The sequence below is a fragment of the Ananas comosus genome, linkage group 20, assembly GCF_001540865.1.
Source record: "Ananas comosus cultivar F153 linkage group 20, ASM154086v1, whole genome shotgun sequence".
Lineage (NCBI taxonomy): Eukaryota > Viridiplantae > Streptophyta > Magnoliopsida > Poales > Bromeliaceae > Ananas > Ananas comosus.
Window position 1 is genome coordinate 1,740,258 of NC_033640.1, and position 22,755 is coordinate 1,763,012.

Genomic DNA, 22,755 nt, shown 5'->3' on the forward strand with positions numbered 1-22,755 from the left:
TATATTGATGATTTGAAAGTGATATAATATTTTAATAATTGCTACGTCATTAATTATAATATTGTTACATTACTTTTACATTGCGACACGCTGGAATTTAACCGCAATAATTTAGAAAGTTCAAATAAAAAATTACTAATAAATTAAAGGGCTCTTTTGCATTTAGCTTCCTTAGAATTTTTTTTTTAACAAATAGTCCCTCAAATTTATATTTGCAAGATTGACCCTATTTCCGCGACGCAAGCGCCACATGAGCGCGGTGGATGTCCAGGTTAAATTAAATACGATGAATAATTCACCATGTCTGGACATAGTGAATGATTTACTGTGTTTATTGTATTATATACTTCGGTAATTTTTATAAGTTTAAGATGAACATGATGAATCATTCATCTGAATAGTTCACCGCGTTCAACTTACCCCACACTTGGTGTCAATCTTACAAATATAAATTTTATGGGACTATCTGTGAAATTTTTTTTTTTTCTGAGGGAGCTAAATGCAGAAAAAGTCCTAAATTAAACTTTTGAGGACTAATTTCACATCCGTCATAGTTTGAGGATCAAGAGTGTAATTTACCCAAGTTCAAATAAGAACCTTACTTCTTCTTTTTTTTTTTTTTTTTTTTTTTCCTGTCGCATCAAATTTGTAGAATCCGATATATTTATTTTTTCCCCAACGTTTCAATTTTAATTCCAAAATTAATTGCATAATAATAATAATCCCGCGCTCATTCGAAGTGGAAAAGAGAAAAGAGCGAGTCGAAACCCATTTTTTCCCGCCTCTTCGATCCTCTCCGTGGGGGCGATCGATCCCCAATCCCCCGTCTCTCCCCTCTCAGATTCCGCGCCTCGATCGATCGCTTCGTCCCCGATCCCTTCCGCATTGCGGCGATGTGAAAATCGTAAGGTTTATTCCGAATCATTGGCTCCTGAATCTTCTATTTACTCGGTTTTACTGTCGAATCCTTCGTTTTCTCGCTCGAAATCGCCCTTTTTGGTGTCATCTGCGATGAAAACGATGGTTTCGAGCTCCTAGAGTGAATATGGGATGAACTGTTTGTGGAAATGCCTATATAATGCGTATGCTTTTAGGTTAATTACTATTAGACAAAATTTTGAAGGCATTATGGTCGGATTTGTATAGATTCGGCCATATGATAATGATTTTTGGGATTATGTGAACATTGGATGAGAAGATCTTTTGATTGGCACCTAACATTTCAGTCCCATTTCATGTAGTGTATAGTCGACAATACAGAGCCGTCAGAGCGTTTGGTTTAGAAATTCGTTCCAGTAAACTAGGGTTTATAAAGTGCATTGCTTGTTGAAGGTAGCTTTTCTCCGAATACACTGTTGAATTCTTTTATTACACCTTGTAACATTGGTGCATTCCTTTCTCTTGTTTGGATTTTAAGAGAGTAGTAAAAAAACTGACCCTAACTGTTGGTGAAATAGTATTAATCCAACCTGCATAGACCAGCTAACGTATTAGAGTTAGCATCTTGACAAAGAGCGCAAGTTATGGATACTAAACATCACAGCTCTTATATATCCGAATGTTTTGCCATCATCTTGTGTTGTTGGACTACTATAGGTGTGACGAAGCATCTCCCTTTAAGTCCAATTTGCTTTTTAGGTGCAAATGCAATTTTTTTTTAGGTAGAGAAATTTCCCATTAAATTAAATAAAGATATAAAGTATGAAGATACACAAGATGTGGATCAAGAAAGAGAAGGCGCATTTGCAGTTGTCAACAGTCTCCAAATACTCATCCACGTTAGGTCATCGAAACTTCATAATTCAACTAACTGTTGTTGTCACTGCATACAACATTGTCTTCCATTTTTAGGAAAAAAGAAACATACAGGGCATTACTTTACAAAGTGTGTTAATTATGCCTGCTAGTTTGAATGGTCAAGTTTTCTTGAATGAATGCTACTTCTTGCTAATCATGAGGTTGTTTTTAAATTTTTATTAGGCTTTATATCGGCAAGGACTATGTAGATATTGGTAATTTAATATTGCTTATGTGTTGTAAAATTAAACTGTGTCTGATCTAGAATGAAAATTTCTTTTATGCAGGTCTTTCTGCCGTATCCTTGCTAGTCCTTGCTAGTAAGTTATTTCTGGCAAGTAATATTTGAAGCCTGTGAATTTGTCAACAGTGATGACTAACGAAGTATTATCAATGTATGTTTATTAATGCATAAATCGTCATATATTGCATTAACTTCTAAATTCTTGGTTTCCTTTTCTTTTGAAATTCTTGTCATTTTTCTATTTTTCCTTTTTGTTTCTATTTTTGGATGCACAGCAGAAGCAAGTTAAATTTGGGATCTTCTTGTGGTACTAAACTTCCTAAGACCAACTGGCAGCATCACGCAGCTGCTTTCGAAGATTTATCTTGTCAAGGAAAATATTTGAGTTCGGGCTTTCTGTTCTCCTTACCATCTCAGAAACCTTGTGCAGAAGAAAGGGCTGAAGGAGTGAGTTCAACAAGGTATATCGACGTTGAAGGACCTAATCCTCATGTTTGTTTGAAAATTTAATCTCACCCCTGATAATTCCCGAATAAACTAACAAGCTTTCATGCACTTGCTGGAGAGGATGTGGTGGAAGGTCCTTGCATGGTGTGTTTTGCAATTCATCCAGTAGAAAATTTGCTTGGAAGGATTCAAAAAGATCAGATAATATGGTCCTCTCATGAATCAGGAAAAACACTAGTTCTACATCATGCATTGTGGACACAACTGGATTGACCAGTCATCCATGATCTTAAATATGCCTTTTGTGACTAGAGTTACTGTAAATGCACGTAAATTTGGCACTTGTTTTGGACTAAGAAGCAATCACAATATAACCTGAAAAACTTTACTAGTAATTTTTATATTTTCATTTTTAAATCCATTTTTCTGAATCTAAATACATTTCTAGCAAACAAACAACAGAAAAATTATAAATTAATATTCCTAGCAAATGGCTGGTGTCTCAATCTGTAAGAGAATATTGCTAAGCAGTAGCTTGACTTTGTCCTCAATTGTCTCCAATAATCTGATATTTTGAGATTTTCAGGTGTGTCATGTTTCATAATAATAGTATGATTCAACCTTTATAAGGTCCTTTTCCTTGTCTAATATCAGAAATTACTTGCATATGCTTTTTCAGACATGTTGCTTGTAAAATTCAAGGACCTGAAAGACTGCAAGATGCACAAATTCCAAAGGTATGCTAATTTAGAGTGCAAATCTTTGACAAATGGCACATCACTAACTCAAATTCTCCACTAGTATTTATCTTGTTCTTTTTACTTCAAAATCTTGTTATTTTTACTTCAAAATCTTGAGAACTAATCTTTTCTTGAGTCAAGTGCAATTGTCATATTTCTTATTTATGCACATGACTATTTTCTGACCACCCTTTTGTTAAGATGATAATTCTATTGATGTGACATTGCATTTAACCGAACACAATCCACAACCCTTTTGGTAGGCTTGGCATGCTCTCTGCAATACTCATGCGGCAGGTAAGAATTATTTAAGGCCTGGATTAACTGCTCCTCTCCAGCGGAACCACAGTGCAGATAATGCTCAGATTCATCTTGGAAGTTTGCCTGATAATTGCGGAAATTCTAACAATCTCCCAAGATCAGGAGTTTTTTGTCGAGAACAGCATTTGACGACAAATAATGACACCAATACAAAGGTTTATTTAGGTTCAAACATGATGCAACCAGCTCCCATTAGAACATCAACTACGGGCAACTCTTTTATTATTGGTAATGAAAACCATCAGGTTAATGACGATGCATTAGTTCATGATAATTTTCAAGATGCCATGGATGATGATGCGATTTTAGAGGTAGGAGTTTAATTTTGATGTTATTTTGTCTCTTTTTGACCTAGCTTGGAATAACTTCTCTACTCTGAGAAGTGTCTGGGGCTTTTGCTATGGTAGGAAGCAGCAATGTGCTTTCCGACCCCAAAAGCAGAACTTCAATTTGAAACTTCTGCTTTTGCTGCAAAGTGAAGCTGTCAGCAGGATTTTATGTGTTAAATACAAATTTAGCGCCTGAAGTGTGACAGTTCAGTTTCTTCCTCACAGTTTCAATTTCTGCAATTTAATCTGTGGAGTTTGATTTCGATTCAATTTCAATTTGATCCCCAGAGTTTCAACAACCAACTTCTTCTTTGAAATTTGATCTTCTATCAAGTTTTGTACCAAGTTTCTGAACTTTTAACAAAGTGAAGTCTAAAAATGAGCTGACTCTTTTCTAAACTTAAGCTAATCGAAAGACTGAACTTGTGATGTAAAGAACTCAAGGACCAAATTGTTACAATAAAATTGAAATTGAGGTCGAATTCAGGGGCCATACTTTTAATTAACCCGGGTTTAAATGAAAAGCTGATAGTGCTTCTTTCAATAGCTTTATCTCTTAAATTACTTCTGCAGAAGCTCCAGACATCTTGAACAGGCCCTAAGTTCAGCTCTTTTTGCTCTAAAAATTTGATTTTAGACCAATTATTGAGTTTCACGAGTTGAGTTTTTTATGTTAGAATATTGATGTTGACCAAATAGTCATGGAACATTATCAAGCCACTTGCACACCAGAAGGATCAGTGTCTAAAGGTTGTAGAAATACACCTTTTACTCCAGTTGATCATAGAAGTAATATCATGCTTCATGAAGAAGACAATTTGCCTGCGGAACTATGTGAAATATGTGTTCATGGCTTGAAGGTAAGCCTTCTCATTATACGCGTATATTCACTACTCATTTTGCCTTCCATATATACAATATGTACATACGTATATATTTGTTTTTGTTTACTATGAAACATTTTGCACAATGATAATGATCCAGTCTTAAATTATGCAGCTGGCTTTTTGTTCAGAGGCTGCAGCTCATTTACAAGAGCTGAAGGATCGGTTAATTGCTGTATCGAATGAACTTCTGGATAATGCTGCTGATCTTAGCCCTCAACATTCTGAAAATCTTCGTCAAGAGCGGTTTGTCCTTAAGGCCAATATATGTTCTGCTTTCTGTTGCTTCTGCTTTCTGCAGCAGGGAAGCTGAAGGCGGGGGAAACTGCCAGTTAGATATCTCTTCTTGTTTGGTCGTAGTAAGTTATTCTGTGCCTCTTTTTTTCCCCACCAGGTTGCAACTAAATAAGAAGATTCAGCAACTTGAGAAATATATGCAAAGGTCCACACAGGATGATGAAAGACAAAGATCACATTCAATGGCCTCGACAACTGCCACACAGGGACTCCAACCAATGACCCCAGTTAGCACTTTCACAACAAGCACTTATGCTGTGGATCCTGATAGAATTAGATCCAATGTTCATATAGGAAGTGAGTCAGGATATGGTGGGACTTGGAACTCGCCTATGCCATTTTCGTATACAGATAATTTAGGTGTTCCATCAGCTCCTGTAGAAAGAGAAGTATTCACTCCAAAGCTCATCGATGTTAAGTACATAGAAGGATCAAGTGACAAAAGGTGGAAGAGTATGGATTTTCCATGGACCAAGAAACTCGAGGTACTATGCTAAACAATGTATTTTTTTTTCTTTCCTTTTTCGTCTACTTTCTTTCCTTTTGGTATTTTTGAACTTATTGGTAGTGTTCGTTACTTTCTGCGTAGGCTAATAACAGGAAAGTGTTTGGTAACCACTCCTTTCGCCCCAATCAAAGAGAGGTGATTAATGCAACAATGAGTGGATATGATGTTTTTGTTTTGATGCCTACTGGTGGTGGAAAGAGCCTGACATACCAGGTAAACCTTTTGCACTTGACATTACCTATCTGTGGGTTTCTGATGGATTCTCCCATTAGATATGTTGCTTAGTATTGTCACCTTTTACACCTTGCTTTCATGAGGTTTAATTTATGAGGTTATGACAAGGCAACATGATAGCTCCTAATGTTTGTCTTAACCTCTCTGTAAAATTAAAATGATGCATACCATTTTATGGGAATTTTACATATATATTCCCACAAGACCATCTATTTGCAAATATACCCCTCTGAAATCTATATTCTTTATTTAGCCTTGAATAAATGCGCTTTGGTTATCCAATATTCCAATTCATGGTGAAGTTGGTCGGGTTGGAAAAAGATCTCCAAAGAGGAATATTATCGAGTGCAGTGCTATATATGTAAGAAGCTATATCACCGAAGGGCATACATGAAAATGTAGGACATAAATATGTAAATAGATGATTATTCAGTCCAATAGTGTAAATATATGTTTCTTTTTAACGGTTACTGCAATTATTTATACTAAAGATTAGTTTTCTCTTTCCTGCAAAAGCCTAAATCTTAAACTCTTGCAGCTTCCTGCTTTAATAAGTCCAGGAATTACATTAGTGATTTCTCCTCTCGTCTCACTTATCCAGGATCAGATCATGCATTTATTGCAGGTATGCACTCTTCACATATGTAAGTATGTAACCCTTTTTTTTTAAAATATTTGGCGACAACTCATACATTATATCTTTGGAGCAGGCAAATATTCCTGCTGCTTATCTAAGTGCCAATATGGAGTGGGCTGAACAGCAGGAGATATTTAGAGAGCTAACGTCTAGTCTGTGTAAATATAAACTATTGTATGTCACTCCTGAAAAAGTTGCCAAGTAAGTAGAAATCACTTTGTTTTTATGGATATTAAATATACTAATATGCTTGTTAACTGCGAACTTGCATCTATGTGCTTATAATGCATGATTTATATAATTTTATATTTAGTCTTATAGACTGATTGTCACGCCCCGAGACCGCTACCAATTTAGTCCGGTTCGGGCGCATCAAACAAACGCCGGACGGACAGCACCTCCTCTGTCCGCCCAAGGCTAAACAACGCGACTGTGTACAACAAGTGCCCAGAAAAACAACTTGAATACATACACAATCGAGCAACAACAGCGAGAGCATAACCAGTGCTAAACAATCAACAGCAAGCATCACAAGTAATAAACGAGTGAACGAAAGAGAGATACTAACTATTACAACCATTCAACTTTAATACATTTGATTAACTTTACATTTTTCCAAAACATAAACATAAAGTTTACAATTCTCCAACTCATCTCACCCTATACATCATCTACTCTCAAGTACATAGGGTAGCTCTAATACAAAAGGAAAGTAAGCTATCAACACTAGGGCGCTAAGCCCTAACCACGATCCTCGGCTGGCGCACTCGTACTCGGCCCTGCAATAAAGTGGGGTGAGAACTACGAATAGTTTCCAGTGGGTTCGGCCGCCGACTCCGCCGATCTCCCTACTAGATCTAAGCAGGCATAGGCAGATAGATAGATAGATAACTTGAAAGCGATAACAATAAGAAAAGTGCAAGTACTCTACCATGCCTTAATCCAGTATAATGGATGCATGCACTACATAGTAAAGGCTAACTACCACGCTACTATGTCCAACAACGATGCTATTCATTAAATCACCCAATTACTCGGCTAGCCCGTGGGCTCGCCCTCGATCTCACGTCTCAATTTCACGGCCCCCCCTTATAGGTGCCACATCTACTCGATCACACCGGTGAGGATCCGCTCACTCATCCGACTCACAATCTACTCTCTACAGGAAGGATCCGCTCACTCGCCCGACTCACAATCTACTCTCTACGGGGAAGATCCGCTCACTCGCCTGATTCACAACATAATCGTAGGTGAGGAACCGCTCACTCAAGGTGAGAATCTACTCACTCACCCGACTCACAACATAATCACAGGTGAGGAACCGCTTACTTAAGGTGAGAATCTACTCACTCACCCGGCTCACAACATAATCACAGGTGAGGAACAACTCACTCAAGGTAAGAATCTACTCACTCACCCGAGACCGTCTGCGGGGCCCAAAAAGGCTCACCCCACGGGACCCAAAAAGGCTATCCCTATCGTGTGACAACTCCGAAGCGCACGCTTGAGCGGAGCGACCGCCTACAAGCTTTGAACAGACATGTGAATATGATCAAATCCTCGTCACTGAGGATACCCCGCCACTATAGCCAACATCACTTGGGAACTAGTTCTTCCCTAAGTTTAACATACAATAAGTACTTCGCCTATACTCTACTTGTCATGCCACTTGTCAAGTTATTAACCTTATCTAGATGCCACTCGTTCTCGTGTTCAACTTTAACTAGATAACACTCGTTCTCGTTTAAGTGTTTCCAATACATTAATTGTACATAATCACTAGGTTGTCATTTACCTAGGTTCCGATCCATTATGCATCATCTCATTATAGGGTTACTAATCAACATCTCTCAATCCCATGCACACTAGGCTCAAGTGTTAAGCAAACAACATCACACTACCCCTAGCATACAAGAATATGTATCAACTAATCATGGACCCTATAATATATCATGCGCAATATGCAATTCGATCAACAATAATACTTAGACATAGGGAGCAGTTCAACTGCTTAGGGATGGTCACCACCCACCTTTTATAGCGTTCCGGTTGCTCGTCGTCACTCGTAATCGGCCTCCCGCGGCGCACGCCGCTCGGTTCGACCCAATCCACGCGCGACCACCGAACGACCTCCGATCCGCGATCCGGAAATTAAAGGTCTTCGATTTCTCGTTACGATACTCGGAATCCGATCCCGTGATTTACGGACGCCGCCTCGGCCCTCCAGGCGGAAACGAATGTCAGAAGGTTCTTTTTGCCAATAACTCCGTGCTCACTCGGCGAATCAGCAAACGACTGCGCCGATGGAATTGTAGGCCTAACAATCACATTTACATAGGGTTAATCGAGATCAAACCCTAACTTTTCACAAAAACCCTCACGGAGCCCTAGCTCGCAACTACGACGCAAACGTGCCGCAACAACCCTAGATTCAAGCATGGAACATCTATTAGGCATACTAGAGTTCCAACAAAACCATTTCTAGAGTCTAAAATTCAAACCCTAGAAATATACCATTAAAGGGTCTTGGAGCTTACCTCCAAAGCTTTCTTCAAGCTTGAAGAAGAAGGAGAAGATGATGCCTAGCCTTCTCCTTGCTTCAATCCTCACCAACTCCTCCTCCTTTCCCACCTCTTAAAGAGAGAGAAAGAGAGTTCTAGAGAGAGAGAGAGAGAGAGAGAGAGATTTATGGTTGGGAGAATGAGAAAGAGAGGGTCCTCTCCTCTTTATATCGCCCCCACTCATGTAACAAGTGCACTAAACCCCCTCAACTTTGCCATCACATGACAGCCCATTTTGGGCATTTTCGTGGTATGGGGTCCGGACCTTAAAGCTAGGGTCCGGACCCCGAGAGTTGGTAAACTCTGCAAAGTTGCAGACTGCAACTTCTCAAGCCCAAGAGGCTTTTCGCAGCTACGGGGTTCGGACCCTGCAGCTAGGGTCCGGACCTCGAGAGTGGTAAAACCTGCAAATTGCAGATCTTTGCAAACTCCAACTCTCCAAGGTCCTCCTCAATGCACTTTTCGCGTTTTTAACGCACTCGGACTTTCCGAAGCATACCAAGTCGACGATGTCGATTCCAAACGAAGTTCAACTCTCGGATTTTGAGAATTCACTTCCTTACACTGATAATTTCTATATTAAGTTCTTTGTCTAGAAGTACATCATAATGTATAACGACGATTATAGGGCTGTGATATGGGAGCACATCTTTTTTGTAATGCCCACACGATATACGATCAATCAAACAAGTACACATGGTCTTGAAACTCATTAACAGTAACATTCTTTTATCACCTTTTCTGCTTGAAATATTTAAATACCCTTGACCTTACAGAATCAATATGACGTTGCTTTATGTAATTAGTCTGTAACTTTTCCTACATGGTATGGGCTTTTATTAGAGAAAACCTCCTTGTTACAGAGATTTTATCATATTTTTACTATTGTCCATCAAGTGAATCTTTTAGAAACTAAAACTGATTTAGGACTACTTGTTCTCTATGTACTTTAGTATTTTTCTTTGAATAATCTTTGCTTGAACTAAACGAAGGTGCAATTGCACAAAATTTTGTCTTTGATGTTCAAACTAAGAAACATGTCTGACTGATGAAAAGGAATTTTTTGAGCTTGAGGTTTTGCATTTCTTGTACTTCTACATCGCCTATTACTGCTTCTATAATGAAGTCTTCTTTTAAGCTCTTTGTGCAAATCTTTGCACGTGAAATTCTACTATCCATTATGCCCAGTGAAATAAGCTTACGTTCCTTTGCTGTTCATTTTATAATAAGCTTATGTTTCGTTGCTGTTCATTTTATAAGACAAACGCTGCCTTCATAAAATTGTTTCACAAGCTTGCTAAGCTGTGGCTGTCCTAGTACTAGTTACATCTGAAACTGCTCCACCGGGCTTTGTGTTATACTAGTAGGCACTAGGGGTGACAAGTCCGTGTCTGTGTCAAGACAGGGTTGGACAATCATTAGGGATATTGAATGTTCACTGCGTTCGGATCAGGCTCATTATGTCTGACCTGGACCCGGTTAAAATCAAGTGTCCTGTTATGTTGGACCCTATTATGTTTGGACCCTATTTTAAGCCAATTTTTGGAAAACATAAAAAAGAACATGTATTAAATCAAAATTTAAATTAAAATTTGTGTATTCAATGTAAAAATATCGTAATCGTAGTGACACTTCATATGTCTTTTAAATATGAACTAATATAATTTTATTCCACTATTTGAACTATTAGTGCGAAACTATGTTGTCAAGAATTCGTGTCGTGGCCCAAAGTCATGCCGCGTTACCGGCACACTACGGCATAGTGCTGCCGTGCCGTGCCTTGCCAATGTGTGCCGTTTGACAAAGTACTTTTGTGTGCTGACATAATTTGGCATAAAATATTTATTTCTTTCACACTAGTATATTCTAATTGCTCTTAGTTTGTGTTGTGTCATCGGAAAGGGGATTGTATCACGTTGATATCCTATCGGCACGGTACAGTACGGCGGGGCATGTCCATGCCGTTAGGGACTAAAAAATTTTTGCAGGTTGTTGATCGGCTTTTTTGAATTTTTAGTCTGGATCCGACTTGAATTTCAGCGCAAACAATACTTTGTCCGGACCTGGTTTTTTGGGTGGAATTGTTTGTTTAGATGTGGTTAATTTTCAGGACAGATTGAGTGGGCCAACTGGTTTGGGTTGTATTTTGCTAATTCTAGTCACCACTGTTCTTGAGATATGCATTTGGTAAAACAAACTTGGCGATGAACATTTGGTAAAAATTTGGGGAGGGGGGGAATCTTGTTAATGCACATTTCTAGTTGAGAAGGTTGATACACATTGGTAGAATATTTCATATTTACAACTGTACTATAGTATGTTAGGCACCTGAAAATTTTATAATTTGCGATGCATTGAGTACCAAGAAGTTGGAGATATCTGTTTTCTTTTACATGAGATCTGCTTACAAAATATGATGTTAAATATTATGTTGAAGCACAGGAGTGATGCTTTGTTGAGACAATTGGAATCTTTGCATTCACGGGGATCGCTTGCTAGAATTGTCATTGATGAAGCTCATTGTGTCAGCCAGTGGGGCCATGATTTTAGGCCAGATTACCAGGTTCTAGTGATCACACCCTAATTCACTAGCTTCAAAAGCCTTTCAATTATATGTTATTTCCATGCCAAATCCTAATTTTGTATATGCCAAAAACTTAATTGGTTCCATATATTTAGTTAAAGTGGCTCTCTTTGAAAAAATTATCTAATATTAAACCAACAGCCTCCCTGAATTGGGTTGGGCTCCCATATTAACATAAAGGTATTTATGTAAGAAACTGTGCTTTCCTGTGGTACATACATGAAAATTCAAAATTTACAGGGTTACAAGTGTAAATAGATGATTTTGTAGATATATATATATATATATATGTAATATTTTCTTACATAAGTTTGTTCAACCAATCAGGGGCTGGGTATTTTGAAACAAAAGTTCCCGAGTACTCCAGTTTTGGCTCTAACTGCTACAGCAACAGCTAGTGTGAAGGCAGATGTTGTGCAAGCTCTTGGACTTGTAAATTGCATTATTTTCAGGCAGAGCTTTAATCGCCCAAATTTATGGTGAGTGTGCTGACAGACTTTTTCAGTGTTTTCTTTCTAAGAATCATGACTGGGATATTTTGGGAAAATTGCAGACATCACCTATAATTTCACGTATCCCCTCCAAACATAGAAAATATCATACATGCCCCTTTTAGAGACACAAATCTTCGAAATACTCAAGAATGCCTTGTCACTATCATTAATGCCCTTGAAGATATGCTTCTGATAATTCATAAATACCTTCATAAATGGGCGTTTATGATAGAATATGCATCTTATAAGGGTATTTGTGATATTTTGATGTTTTAATGGTTATATATGATTTCTTAAACTTTTGATGGATACTTTGGAAATTGGCACATGAATTCTACAGGTATTCTGTTATGCCCAAGACAAAAAAGTGTCTCGAAGACATTGACAAGTTTATCAAGGAAAATCATTTTGATGAATGCGGTATTATATATTGCCTTTCGAGGATGGACTGTGAAAAAGTTGCTGAGAAACTACAGGTCTTGAATATTGAAGTACTTCTGACTTTTTAGAAATATTTATAGTTGCTTTGAGGTTTAATGCTGTTCGATTTCTTGAATTTTAACCTAAAATTGTTTTGAATTCTTGTTTAAGGAGTCCCATTTGGGCTTCAATGCTTGGTATCTTTACATTGTAGTTTCTTGTAATATAATTATGCTAGCTTCTCTTCCTTCGTGTAATCTGACCAAAGGACAATAAGTGACCAAGTCGATTGTATCAACAAGCAGATGAAGGTAATTAACCTTAAAATGAGAAGAACTTCTAATAAGAAAACTAAAATAAGTCTTAAGCTTAAAAATAATTTGTAAGAAAATCCTTTGGATCTAAAATGGAAACTGTAAATTTACCTAAAGGCTAAAGGGCTTTGCTACAATAATTTTTTTTTTTTTTATGTTGTATTATAGACATGCTATAAGCTCCTCAGTTCTCTCCTACAATGTTATGTGTACACTTTGCAGTTTCCACTCTTCAGAGAACTAGGATGAACTCTGTTACCAACTCCATCCCGACAAGAGCAGCTAATATTATAAAGATACATTGAACTATAAAATTATCTATCAGTGATTAATAGGTGAAAACTTGCATGCTTTTCTATGTTCGAAAGAAATGTAATGACAATATTAAGTGTTTAATTCAAGTTTCAAGAAGTACACCATATCGTCTAATATCCTTCGAGTTTACAATGTATTCCATGTAGTCTAATTGCTACCTAATATCCAGCTTAATTAAACAGAATTTTTTTTTTTGGGTCTTATAGGAATATGGACACAAAGCATCATTTTACCATGGTAGTATGGATCCTGCTCAGCGAGCTTTTGTTCAGAAGCAATGGAGCAAAGATGAGATCAATATAATCTGTGCAACAGTTGCTTTTGGAATGGGTTAGTTAACTGTAGCACCTATTTTTGAGATATTTATTCCCTGAAAACTCTCATTTTCATCTCTGCTGCTGCAAAACTTAACATCTTTCATATATACCCTGTACTAACAAAATGCCCCTCTAAAGAACTTTTACAACAACAAGCCAATTGATATGATGACTTCCCAGCCTAATGTAATTATGTAAGGATACCTTATGGAAGAAGAAGCTGCATCTTTGAGGGTATCTGAGAAATTCAAATTTTACAGGGGATGTATATGTAAATAGATAAATTTTTCTGGGATATATATTTAGAAACTCGACTTATAATTCTTTTTTTTTTTCTCAAACTGTGGAGCAAAGAAGTCACATACTAATATATGAGTTTCAGGTATAAACAAGCCTGATGTCCGGTTTGTCATTCATCATTCGCTTCCGAAATCTATTGAGGGTTATCATCAGGTAAATTTGCTTATTTTCTTTGAGGTTTGAGTAATGCACATCTTAAAGAAGATTGGGATGACATTGAGAGGTTTTACATGTTTTTTCTTTTCGTTGTTTTAACATCTTATAGGAGTGTGGGCGTGCTGGTAGAGATGGTCAACGTTCATCATGCGTTCTATATTACAACTATAGTGATTATGTAAGTCACTGCATTCCAGTGTGCTTTTAGTTACTTATAACATGGTAAACTTCGTGCTTTTTTGGTCTTGCTTCTGAAACAGCTTCTTTACTTCAAGAAACAATACTTAGCTTGTGTTGAACAAGTTGCATGGCACTTCTGCTGTGGTTCTGAGCTCTAAAGCAGCAGCTCCTATTTGAAACGTCTGCTGCTGCATTTGGAAAGATCTTGTGGAGATTTTATAAAAAAGCTGTTTGTGCTTTTTTGAATAGCTCTTGTGAAATGACTCTTTGAACAAGCTCCAGCTAGGACCAACGGGCCCATTCCATTTGTGGCTATCTAATCTTTTCTCTTTTGTATTTTGAATTTGCAGATTCGTGTCAAATATATGCTTAGTCAAGGAGTTGTAGAGCAAAGCCCTCTCACTTCTGGATCAAGAGGTGCCTTTTCTGCCAGCAGCGATCGGGTGTTTGAGACGAATATTGAGAATCTCTTGCGCATGGTACCTCAAATAAATTGATCTTAGTTAGCAAAATAGGATTATTGACTAATGGGTGAATGACACCACTAATCTCTGAACAAAGTTTCACTAAAGATCATTGAACTTTAATTAGTTATTTAGTTGCAATGAAGTCGCTGAACTTCAATGTTCTTTTCGTTTGGGCCACTCCGTCAACTTTTCTTTAACTTCCTGAACGGATGAATGGTTTGGTAACTGACTCATTTTGCTGCCTCATCTCCAAGAGATGACGCGGTAACTGATCAACTGTAGTGTCTTCATCATCTCCTGGAGATGACGCAGCAGCTGAATTGGTCGCCGCATCATCCCTTAGGGAAACCTAATGGGGTCTGATGGAGTCGCTTGATTGAAACACAAAAGTGAAGCCCAATGACTCAATCATTTTGAAGTTCATTAAACTAAGTGAGACTTTGTTATATATTCAGTAATTGATGATGTAATTTTCTTATTGATTATTTAGCATTCTTTGCTATTAACTATTTGATTATTTACAATTATAGGTTAGTTATTGTGAAAATGAGGTGGACTGCAGACGTTTATTACAACTGGTCCATTTTGGTGAAAAATTTGATCCTGCAAACTGCCGGAAGACCTGTGATAATTGTTCAAAAATGGTTAGCTGCACTGAGAAAGATGTCACTGATATTGCAAGGCAGCTGGTTAGAGATAAAATTATCTTATATCTCCCCTTTTATGCACTATGTTTTCAAATTATTCCTTGATCATTTAATTATTGTTTATGCCAACTGACTAATTTCTTTCAATTTTAACTTCTTTCAGGTTGAGCTAGTGTTATTGACTGGCCAGCAGTGGCCAACTGATTAATTGCTTTCACTTTTACTTCTTTCAGGTTGAGCTAGTGTTATTGACAGGCCAGCACTACTCAACATCTCACATTCTGGAAGTATACAGGGGTTCGATGAGCCAAATTGTAGGTACCTTTCTAAGTATTAAAGTGCACATGTGGCTGCTTGTGTTTTATTTTTGCTTTTTTCTCAAGTTCTCCGAGGTTAAATGCACATAGGAAGGATCTTTAATATTACTGTTGAACATAAAAGAAACAAGAAAAGAAAGCCCAAGAAAAAGCATATGCCCTAATTTTGTTCACAGAATACATGCTATGGTATGAACCACCAATGCTGTTCTGTATCGTATAGGTCAAGAAACACAGACATGATGCCCTTAGTCTTCATGGAGCTGGAAAGCATCTAGCCAAAGGCGAGGCTTCGAGAATAATACGCCATCTAGTTATTGATGATATTCTTGTGGAGGACATCAAGAAAAGCGACATTTATGGATCTGTATCTTCGGTCTTAAAGGTGATTAAATTCAGTATCTTACACTTTCTATTTGTTTGACCTGCCATCTGAATAGCTTCTTTACGCCAAAAAAGCAGAATCTTTTAGAGACCAATCATTGGCCAAAAATTGAAATAAGCTTCTGAGGCCATGAAAGCGGAGGCTCCATTTGAAGCTTCTGCTTCTGCTCTAGCAAGAAGCTTGAGGATTTAGTAAAAAAAATTGTTAGTGCTTCTTTGAACAGCTCTGTTCAAGCCCTATGTAATCCATAGCTTTTGCATTGCAGAATTGGACATTGTTCTCTCTTTTCTTATAGCGCAAAGTATTATTTTGTACTTCTGTATGCAGGTTATTATTTTGTACTTCTGTATGCAGGTAAATCAAACTAAAGTTCAAAGACTTCGATCGGGAAATCAAGCCATCATTATGAGGTTTGACATTTTTCCTTTAAAATAAGCCATCATTTTACATTGTGCCAGCAGCAGAATTTTTAGTAATATTTCTAGTTGTATGTTCTTTCTGTTAGCTAGTTGAAATGTTCTTTTTATCTATGTTAGCATTTCCTATAGAAGTTAATAGATCAACAACTGGTGTCTCTCCCTATATCGAACTGTAATTATAACTTATACGTTATTCGTAAATTTTCTTTTTTTTTTTTCATTTTTAGTTATAATCAACATGCTTTCTTTGTTTTGTTTTTTTTCTTTTTTCTAGTTTTTACTTAAAACTTAACTATTTAGTGCCTCTGCTATCTATTTCTGCAATGTTTAGAAATTTATGCTTGCTTATGATTCTTATTGCTTTTTCAAGAAAGGCTGAAACTTCGGTGAGTTATAATAAGGAGGAAGTGACAGATCACAAAGATCTGGGAAGATTTTACTATGCAACTTTAGTCATCATGATTTTTTCTATTTTAGGGGAAAAACCAACTTGAAATTCACAAAATGATTGGAAGCACCAGGCAGTGGCTTCTAAGTTTTCTTCCTCATCTTTTTCTTTCAGTAGCTTTTAATTTTTTAGAATTCCACTTCCATCTGTATTCAACTATTTATTGATTTCCGGCATTTAAGGAAAACCTCAGCTGGCCTTCTTACTGGAACTTGATTTGAGATGTTGATGGTTGCTGAAGCTATAATTTAACCTTGATTTCTATTTATGTGAAGTTCTAACTAATTGATTTCACTCTGCTACTTGATGACAACTAATTAATTTGAAATATCTCCTATGTTGCAGGTTCCCTGCTCCTACAAAGGCATCAAGAACTAGCAAATCTGATATTACGCCAGCAAAGGGTTCATTACTTCCAGAAATGGCATGTCCCCAACAAAGTGACACGAATGGCCAAGCACAAAATGAAATAGACCTGGTATTTGTTACTGTCAATATATTAATGAACTAAATATTTTATTTCTGATGTGGTTTTTGCATAAATATCCAACTTTTTTTCAAGTTTGCAACTCAGGTCCGTGGGAAATTTTATTTTGTATGTTGAAATGCTCCTAACACTCATGGTAAATTCATGTATGAGAGTTCCAGCTGAGAGCATTTGAGTCTGTGCGATAATATTTTTATTCAAAATTATGACAACAACAAAGAGCAATGCTACATGTACACCCACAAGTGGGTGTAAATCTTACACCCCTTCCATCCATGGGCCATAAACTCCCTGCTAGTTTTATCACTTTCCATTTTTTTAGTACTAAAAATCCAACAACAGTTGTCTCAACACTTAGATGAGAAGGTTATAAGATTTACTCCCCACTTTTGGGTGTACACTTGTATTTCTCAACAACAAAAAGTATGATAGTGTTGCAAAATCTAGAAAAGATTGGACAGTTGTGCAAAATGACCTTCTGACACTTCTCTATTTAAATCATAAGTTTATTCTTTATCTGTGTAGAATCTATCAGCTAAACTATATGCTGCTTTACGCATGCTTCGAACTGTGCTTGTCAAAGAAGCTGGTGAGGGTGTTATGGCTTATCACATATTTGGGTAGGCATTTTTTCTTCAATTATTCCCATTTCATTTGGGTTCTTTTATGCACACCCTGCAAAAATTTGGATTAATACCCTCTATGAAGTTGGTATTTCATGCATGCCCCTCAAAACCTTGCTTATTTGCATGTGTGCCGTCCCATGGGTATCTACATCAAAATCAGGTGTATCATTGTAAATATTTTTTTTGATACAAATGACCCTGGAGAGACATGCACGGAAATTAATAAGATTTTCATGTACATGCAAAAACGCCAACTTTGCAGGGGTATCCATGCAATTATACTTGTTTGAATGGTATGTAGGCAAAAAACCCTTTCTTTCTAATAGCATAAAAGTGTTTCTGAAAGCTGAGATACCTGATTTTCCATTGTCAGAAATGCAACACTGCAGCAGATTAGCAAAAAAATTCCAAGAACCAAAGAAGAGCTTCTTGAGATAAGCGGCATTGGCAAGTAAGTAACTAACTCTTTAAGTGAAAACACTTTGCTCGCTGCTAGTAAAGGATGAATCTCAATTCTTTCGTGATATTGCGATTTTAGTCCCTGAACTTCTAAAACATTTTATTCCATGAACTTTTCTATATCTTGCAATTACACCTCTGGTTCTATCAACCGTGCAGCATCTGTTTAAGTCAGTCGCTCTGCACATGACTCCTCTCCGGTAAAATGATCATTTTATCATCACGAAAAAAAAAAAGAAAATCTTAAAAGAGAGTTTTTTTTTACAGAAAAAGGTAAAGTAGTCATTTTACAGGAGAGGCCAAGTGTACAGAACATGGTTTAATGGATGTCGGACAGAGAGAGTCTGGGATACAATTCCAAAATGTAGGTATATTTATGAACTAAAAATGTTTATGTCAAAAGTTTGGAGGACTAAGTCTAAATGTCATGGATGCAAGAATTTCCGTGCCGGTCAGCATGGTGGCATGGTCAGGATGTGCCACTTGTGTTGCCCGTGCTGATAATCTTGTGCTTCTTGTGTTGCATATAAAAAAGAGGGTCGGTGTGGAGCTGTGCTAGTGTGCCGTGCCGTGCCGTGCCGTGCTGTGCCGATGTTACACTGGCACACCTCATGCCAGTGGCACGACAGTCCCTGCACAGAATTGCGGGGACTGTTCATACATTAAATTCACAAACTAAGCTCTTTTCTGAACACTTCCTTCCATAAATACATACTAATGTAAATTATTATTTAGAGCAAAAGTAAATAAGTATGGAGATCGCGTGATTGAAACCATAGAGTCTACCATTAAAGAGCACCAAAAGGCAAACAAGAACAACAGTAGCAGCGGCAGCAGCAACGAGAATGCCGAGGCAATGAAAAGGAGAAGACAATCAAAAACCATCAATTCAGATAACAATGATGACGATTTTGCCGAAAGCACAGTTCAATCCAAAAAGCGCGCAACAAAGATAAAGAATGCCGAGAAGGGTGTCTCGGATTCTATTGGCATATCAAACTACGATGATCGATGCATCGATATCGATTTGGATGGCTACGACTCGACAAATGATGAATCGAATCAGAACCTTCAGAAGAATCCTTCTGGTAGGGTTTTGCCTCGGTGGTCAAAGCCGGGAATCAAGGGCAATAGCCCTATCGGTAACTTATTTGAGGAATATGCATTCAAGAAGTAGTTGAAAGTACAAGAAAGTGCTGATCTAGTATTTTCCGGTGGATTCACATTTTAGCTGGAAAGTGTTTCTGTCCAATTTAAAGCTACCACCGGAAGAGAGATATGAAGAAAAAAGAGATACGCGAAGTAACTTTTTTCTTCTTTTTGTTCACTTTTTTTGCCCTAGCTTTGCTTGTACTACTTTCGATAGAAATAGGAATTTAAGTCGGATAAAACTTTACATGATGAGGATTGATCACTCAGGAAAAAGGAATTGTATATATATAGTTCTTGTAATATTTCTTGGAATGTAATCAAAGATATATACAATTTTTGTAGTGCTTGAAAAAAAAAGGGGTTAAAATTTAGCTCCACCATAGTAAAAGACGGGAAGGAAAAGATACGCATCTTTATTTTCTTGACCTGGCTTCTGTTACCACTTACTCTACTTCAAAAAGTAATATTCAAAGTATTGACGAGTAAAGTTTAGAGCTTTTACTGTGGATAGAATCTGAGACGAGCTTTTGCACCTCAGATTGAAGTAACTTTTAATTTAGTGTTTCTGCTTCTACTATAATAAGTTGGAGAGATTTTGATGAAAATGATGTCTCCTTCAAACAGCTTGGGCCAAATCTAAAGTCTTTAGTGGATTGCAATGATTATTCAATTGTTTTAGGACAAAGAAGGTTCTTGTCAAAATTTGTTCTATTGAATTTGTCCATCTTTGACCATGTAAGATAGCAACATAATTGTTTTCATAGATCATTTGGTTTTTTAATAATATGCTTGAAATTTATCCTTCGCAATAACCACTTGGCAACAGGTAAGCGTGAAAGTGGTTAGGATAAACTCTGATCGAATCCGACAGTGGATTTGATAGGATATGAATATGGATGTCAAAATTTAGCATTCGATATATATTTACTTCCGAAATCACATATGAAAAAAAAAGGATGCGAATACAATTTCGTAAAAAATCTGATTGTATTTGACTGTTTTCGTCCCTAAGATATAAGAGGGATGTTAATATATATTGTAGAGGGCTAAAGTGGTTTTGTATCATATGTTTTGTTTATTTTACTATAATTTCATATTAAAATTGCATTTATATTTGTTAAAATATTAATTTTTATTAAATAAAACATAGTTATACAAAATTTGAATATAAATGTGAATCTTTAATTGCATTGTGTGTTTTATTCGCGCTAATTTTAGATCATATTTTTATATGCATATTAAAATATATTATCCGAATAGTATTCAAATACAAATCCGACTTGATTTGGATTCGTTTTTAGCGAATATGGTAACAAAAATTTAGCATCCGACACATATCCGCATTCAAATTACCATTCGAAGAAAAATATGGATACAGATATGGTTTTGTCAAAAATCAGATCGTATTCGACTGTTTTCACCCCTAAAAATAAGTCAGGAGTTTTAGCCCCCATTTGTGTGTTTAAATGAGTATTTGAGCCCTCGGCTCCAATAAAATAAAGAGGGAGAGAGAAAAAAAAAAGTACAGCTACAACTAAAAAAGAGTGTAATTTTAAAAAACAAGTTAGTTTTTCTTAGAACCGAATAGGCGGAAAAATGGAAAAAAGAGTTTTTCATGATTTTTTTTTCTCAATTTTTTTTTTTCCATACTTTTCTAAGTAACCAAATAGCCCCTAAGATTTATTAACTCTGTTTTTATTTTCATTAAAAAATTTTTAAAAAAGAAAATGCTAAGATTAGTGAAAAATAGCCTTTGGATTACAACCTATTTTGGATTATAAATCCAAAATAAATAATTCTTTCATAGAAAGTTCTTGGGATGGGGCCTAAGAGCTTTGATTATTTAAAAAAAAGGTAAAACTTCAAACACCGCCCCTGTGGCTCAGCGCATTCTCACTGTAGTACCTTGTGGTTTAAACTGTATCTCTTTTGTATCATGCGATTTTATTTTTCTCTTTTTGTTATCTCCTCCGTTAATTTTTCTGTTAAATCAATGAGAAAGTCAAAACCACATGGTATTAAAGTAAAAATTTCGTAAAACACAGAATACTAAGGTGAATATTTAATAAACTATATGAGGTATTTTGAAGTTTATTTTCTATATATTGTAATGCAGAGTTAAAGAAGTGGATAACGAAAAGAAAACAACGAAAGCACGGGGTACTAAAGTGATGCACACTTTAAACTATAGAGTATTAAAGTGAGAAAGCGCTAAATCACAGGGGATATTTGAAGTTTTTCCTTAATATATATAAATATATATATAGAGTGCGTCTGGTATGCTTATGGAAGCACGAAGCGCTCCGTGCTTTCACTTTGTTTTCGATGTTCGGACTTTCGAATCGACGATCGGCTCCGTTAGACTTGATCTAGAGTATTTGAAGTATNACATTAGTGCTTGTAAGTTTTTAGCCTTTAGATTAAAAAATATGTGGTTAGGATGATGTGGGCCCCTTAGGGTTGAGTGGGTGGTTGGTTGAATAGTATAATCTAACGAGTGTAAATGATCAACAGTGCTGATCTAACGGTTAAAAACCTACAAGCACAAAGTGATTGGTGCTTTTACAAGCACCATAGCCGGACTCATATATATATATATATAGAGTGAGGCTACTATGCTTCTGGAAGCACGGAGCCTTTCGTGCTTCCAGGTCATTTTTGATGTTGCGGCTTTCGAATCGTCGATCGGCTCCGTTAAACTTGATCTAGAGTATTTGAAGTACCTAGAAAATAAATTTTGCAATTTTTTGATATCATTTGTATAGTGAACTAAGGGGCTCAAAATCAACGGTGAAAAATAAAAATCTTACAAAACGTGATAATATGACATTAAAATTTTAGATCAAAGATATTGATCTTGTTTTATATAGTATAAAGAATTTTCTATCAAAATTTCATGTGATTTGGATATTTCTACACCGTTAAACTTGCAAACTGCTCACCACGGCCAATAAAATTATTGATTTTGAGTCCCTTTGATCACTAGGCAAATGATATCGAAAAATCATAAAATTTATTTTCTAGGTACTTCAAATATTCTAGATCAAGTTTAACGGAGCCGATCGACGATTCAAAAGTCGCAACATCGAAACGATCTGGAAGCACGGAAGGCTCCGTGCTTCTAGAAGCATAATAGCCTCACTCTATATATATATATATAGAATTAGGCTGGAATACTATTAATAGTAAAATGCTCTTTTTGCTATCAAGTTTTTAACCCTTGGATGAAAAATTGTAGGGTCAGGATGATATTAGTTGGCTAGAGTTGA

General features: G+C 36.6%; 1 protein-coding gene across 4 annotated transcripts; it reads left to right on the top strand.

Annotated features, from left to right (window-relative positions):
- LOC109725334 (ATP-dependent DNA helicase Q-like 4A) lies at window positions 683–19,896 on the top strand. Of its 4 annotated transcripts, XM_020254488.1 has the most exons (27): window positions 683–909; window positions 2,085–2,192; window positions 2,317–2,502; window positions 3,168–3,225; window positions 3,492–3,704; window positions 3,795–3,860; window positions 4,556–4,738; window positions 4,878–5,008; window positions 5,157–5,544; window positions 5,649–5,780; window positions 6,340–6,426; window positions 6,512–6,639; window positions 11,442–11,562; window positions 11,911–12,062; window positions 12,418–12,553; window positions 13,333–13,456; window positions 13,826–13,896; window positions 14,009–14,077; window positions 14,430–14,558; window positions 15,077–15,235; window positions 15,427–15,507; window positions 15,734–15,895; window positions 16,250–16,305; window positions 17,108–17,240; window positions 17,775–17,869; window positions 18,249–18,326; window positions 19,070–19,896. In XM_020254488.1, the coding sequence occupies exons 2-27, from the start codon at window positions 2,170–2,172 to the stop codon at window positions 19,509–19,511; spliced, it is 3,603 nt and encodes a 1,200-aa protein (XP_020110077.1). In that variant the 5' UTR covers window positions 683–909; window positions 2,085–2,169; the 3' UTR covers window positions 19,512–19,896. The 4 variants fall into 4 exon arrangements, with proteins under 4 accessions (XP_020110077.1, XP_020110075.1, XP_020110076.1 ...); XM_020254486.1 differs by having other exon boundaries at window positions 3,492–3,860; XM_020254487.1 differs by having other exon boundaries at window positions 2,320–2,502; window positions 3,492–3,860.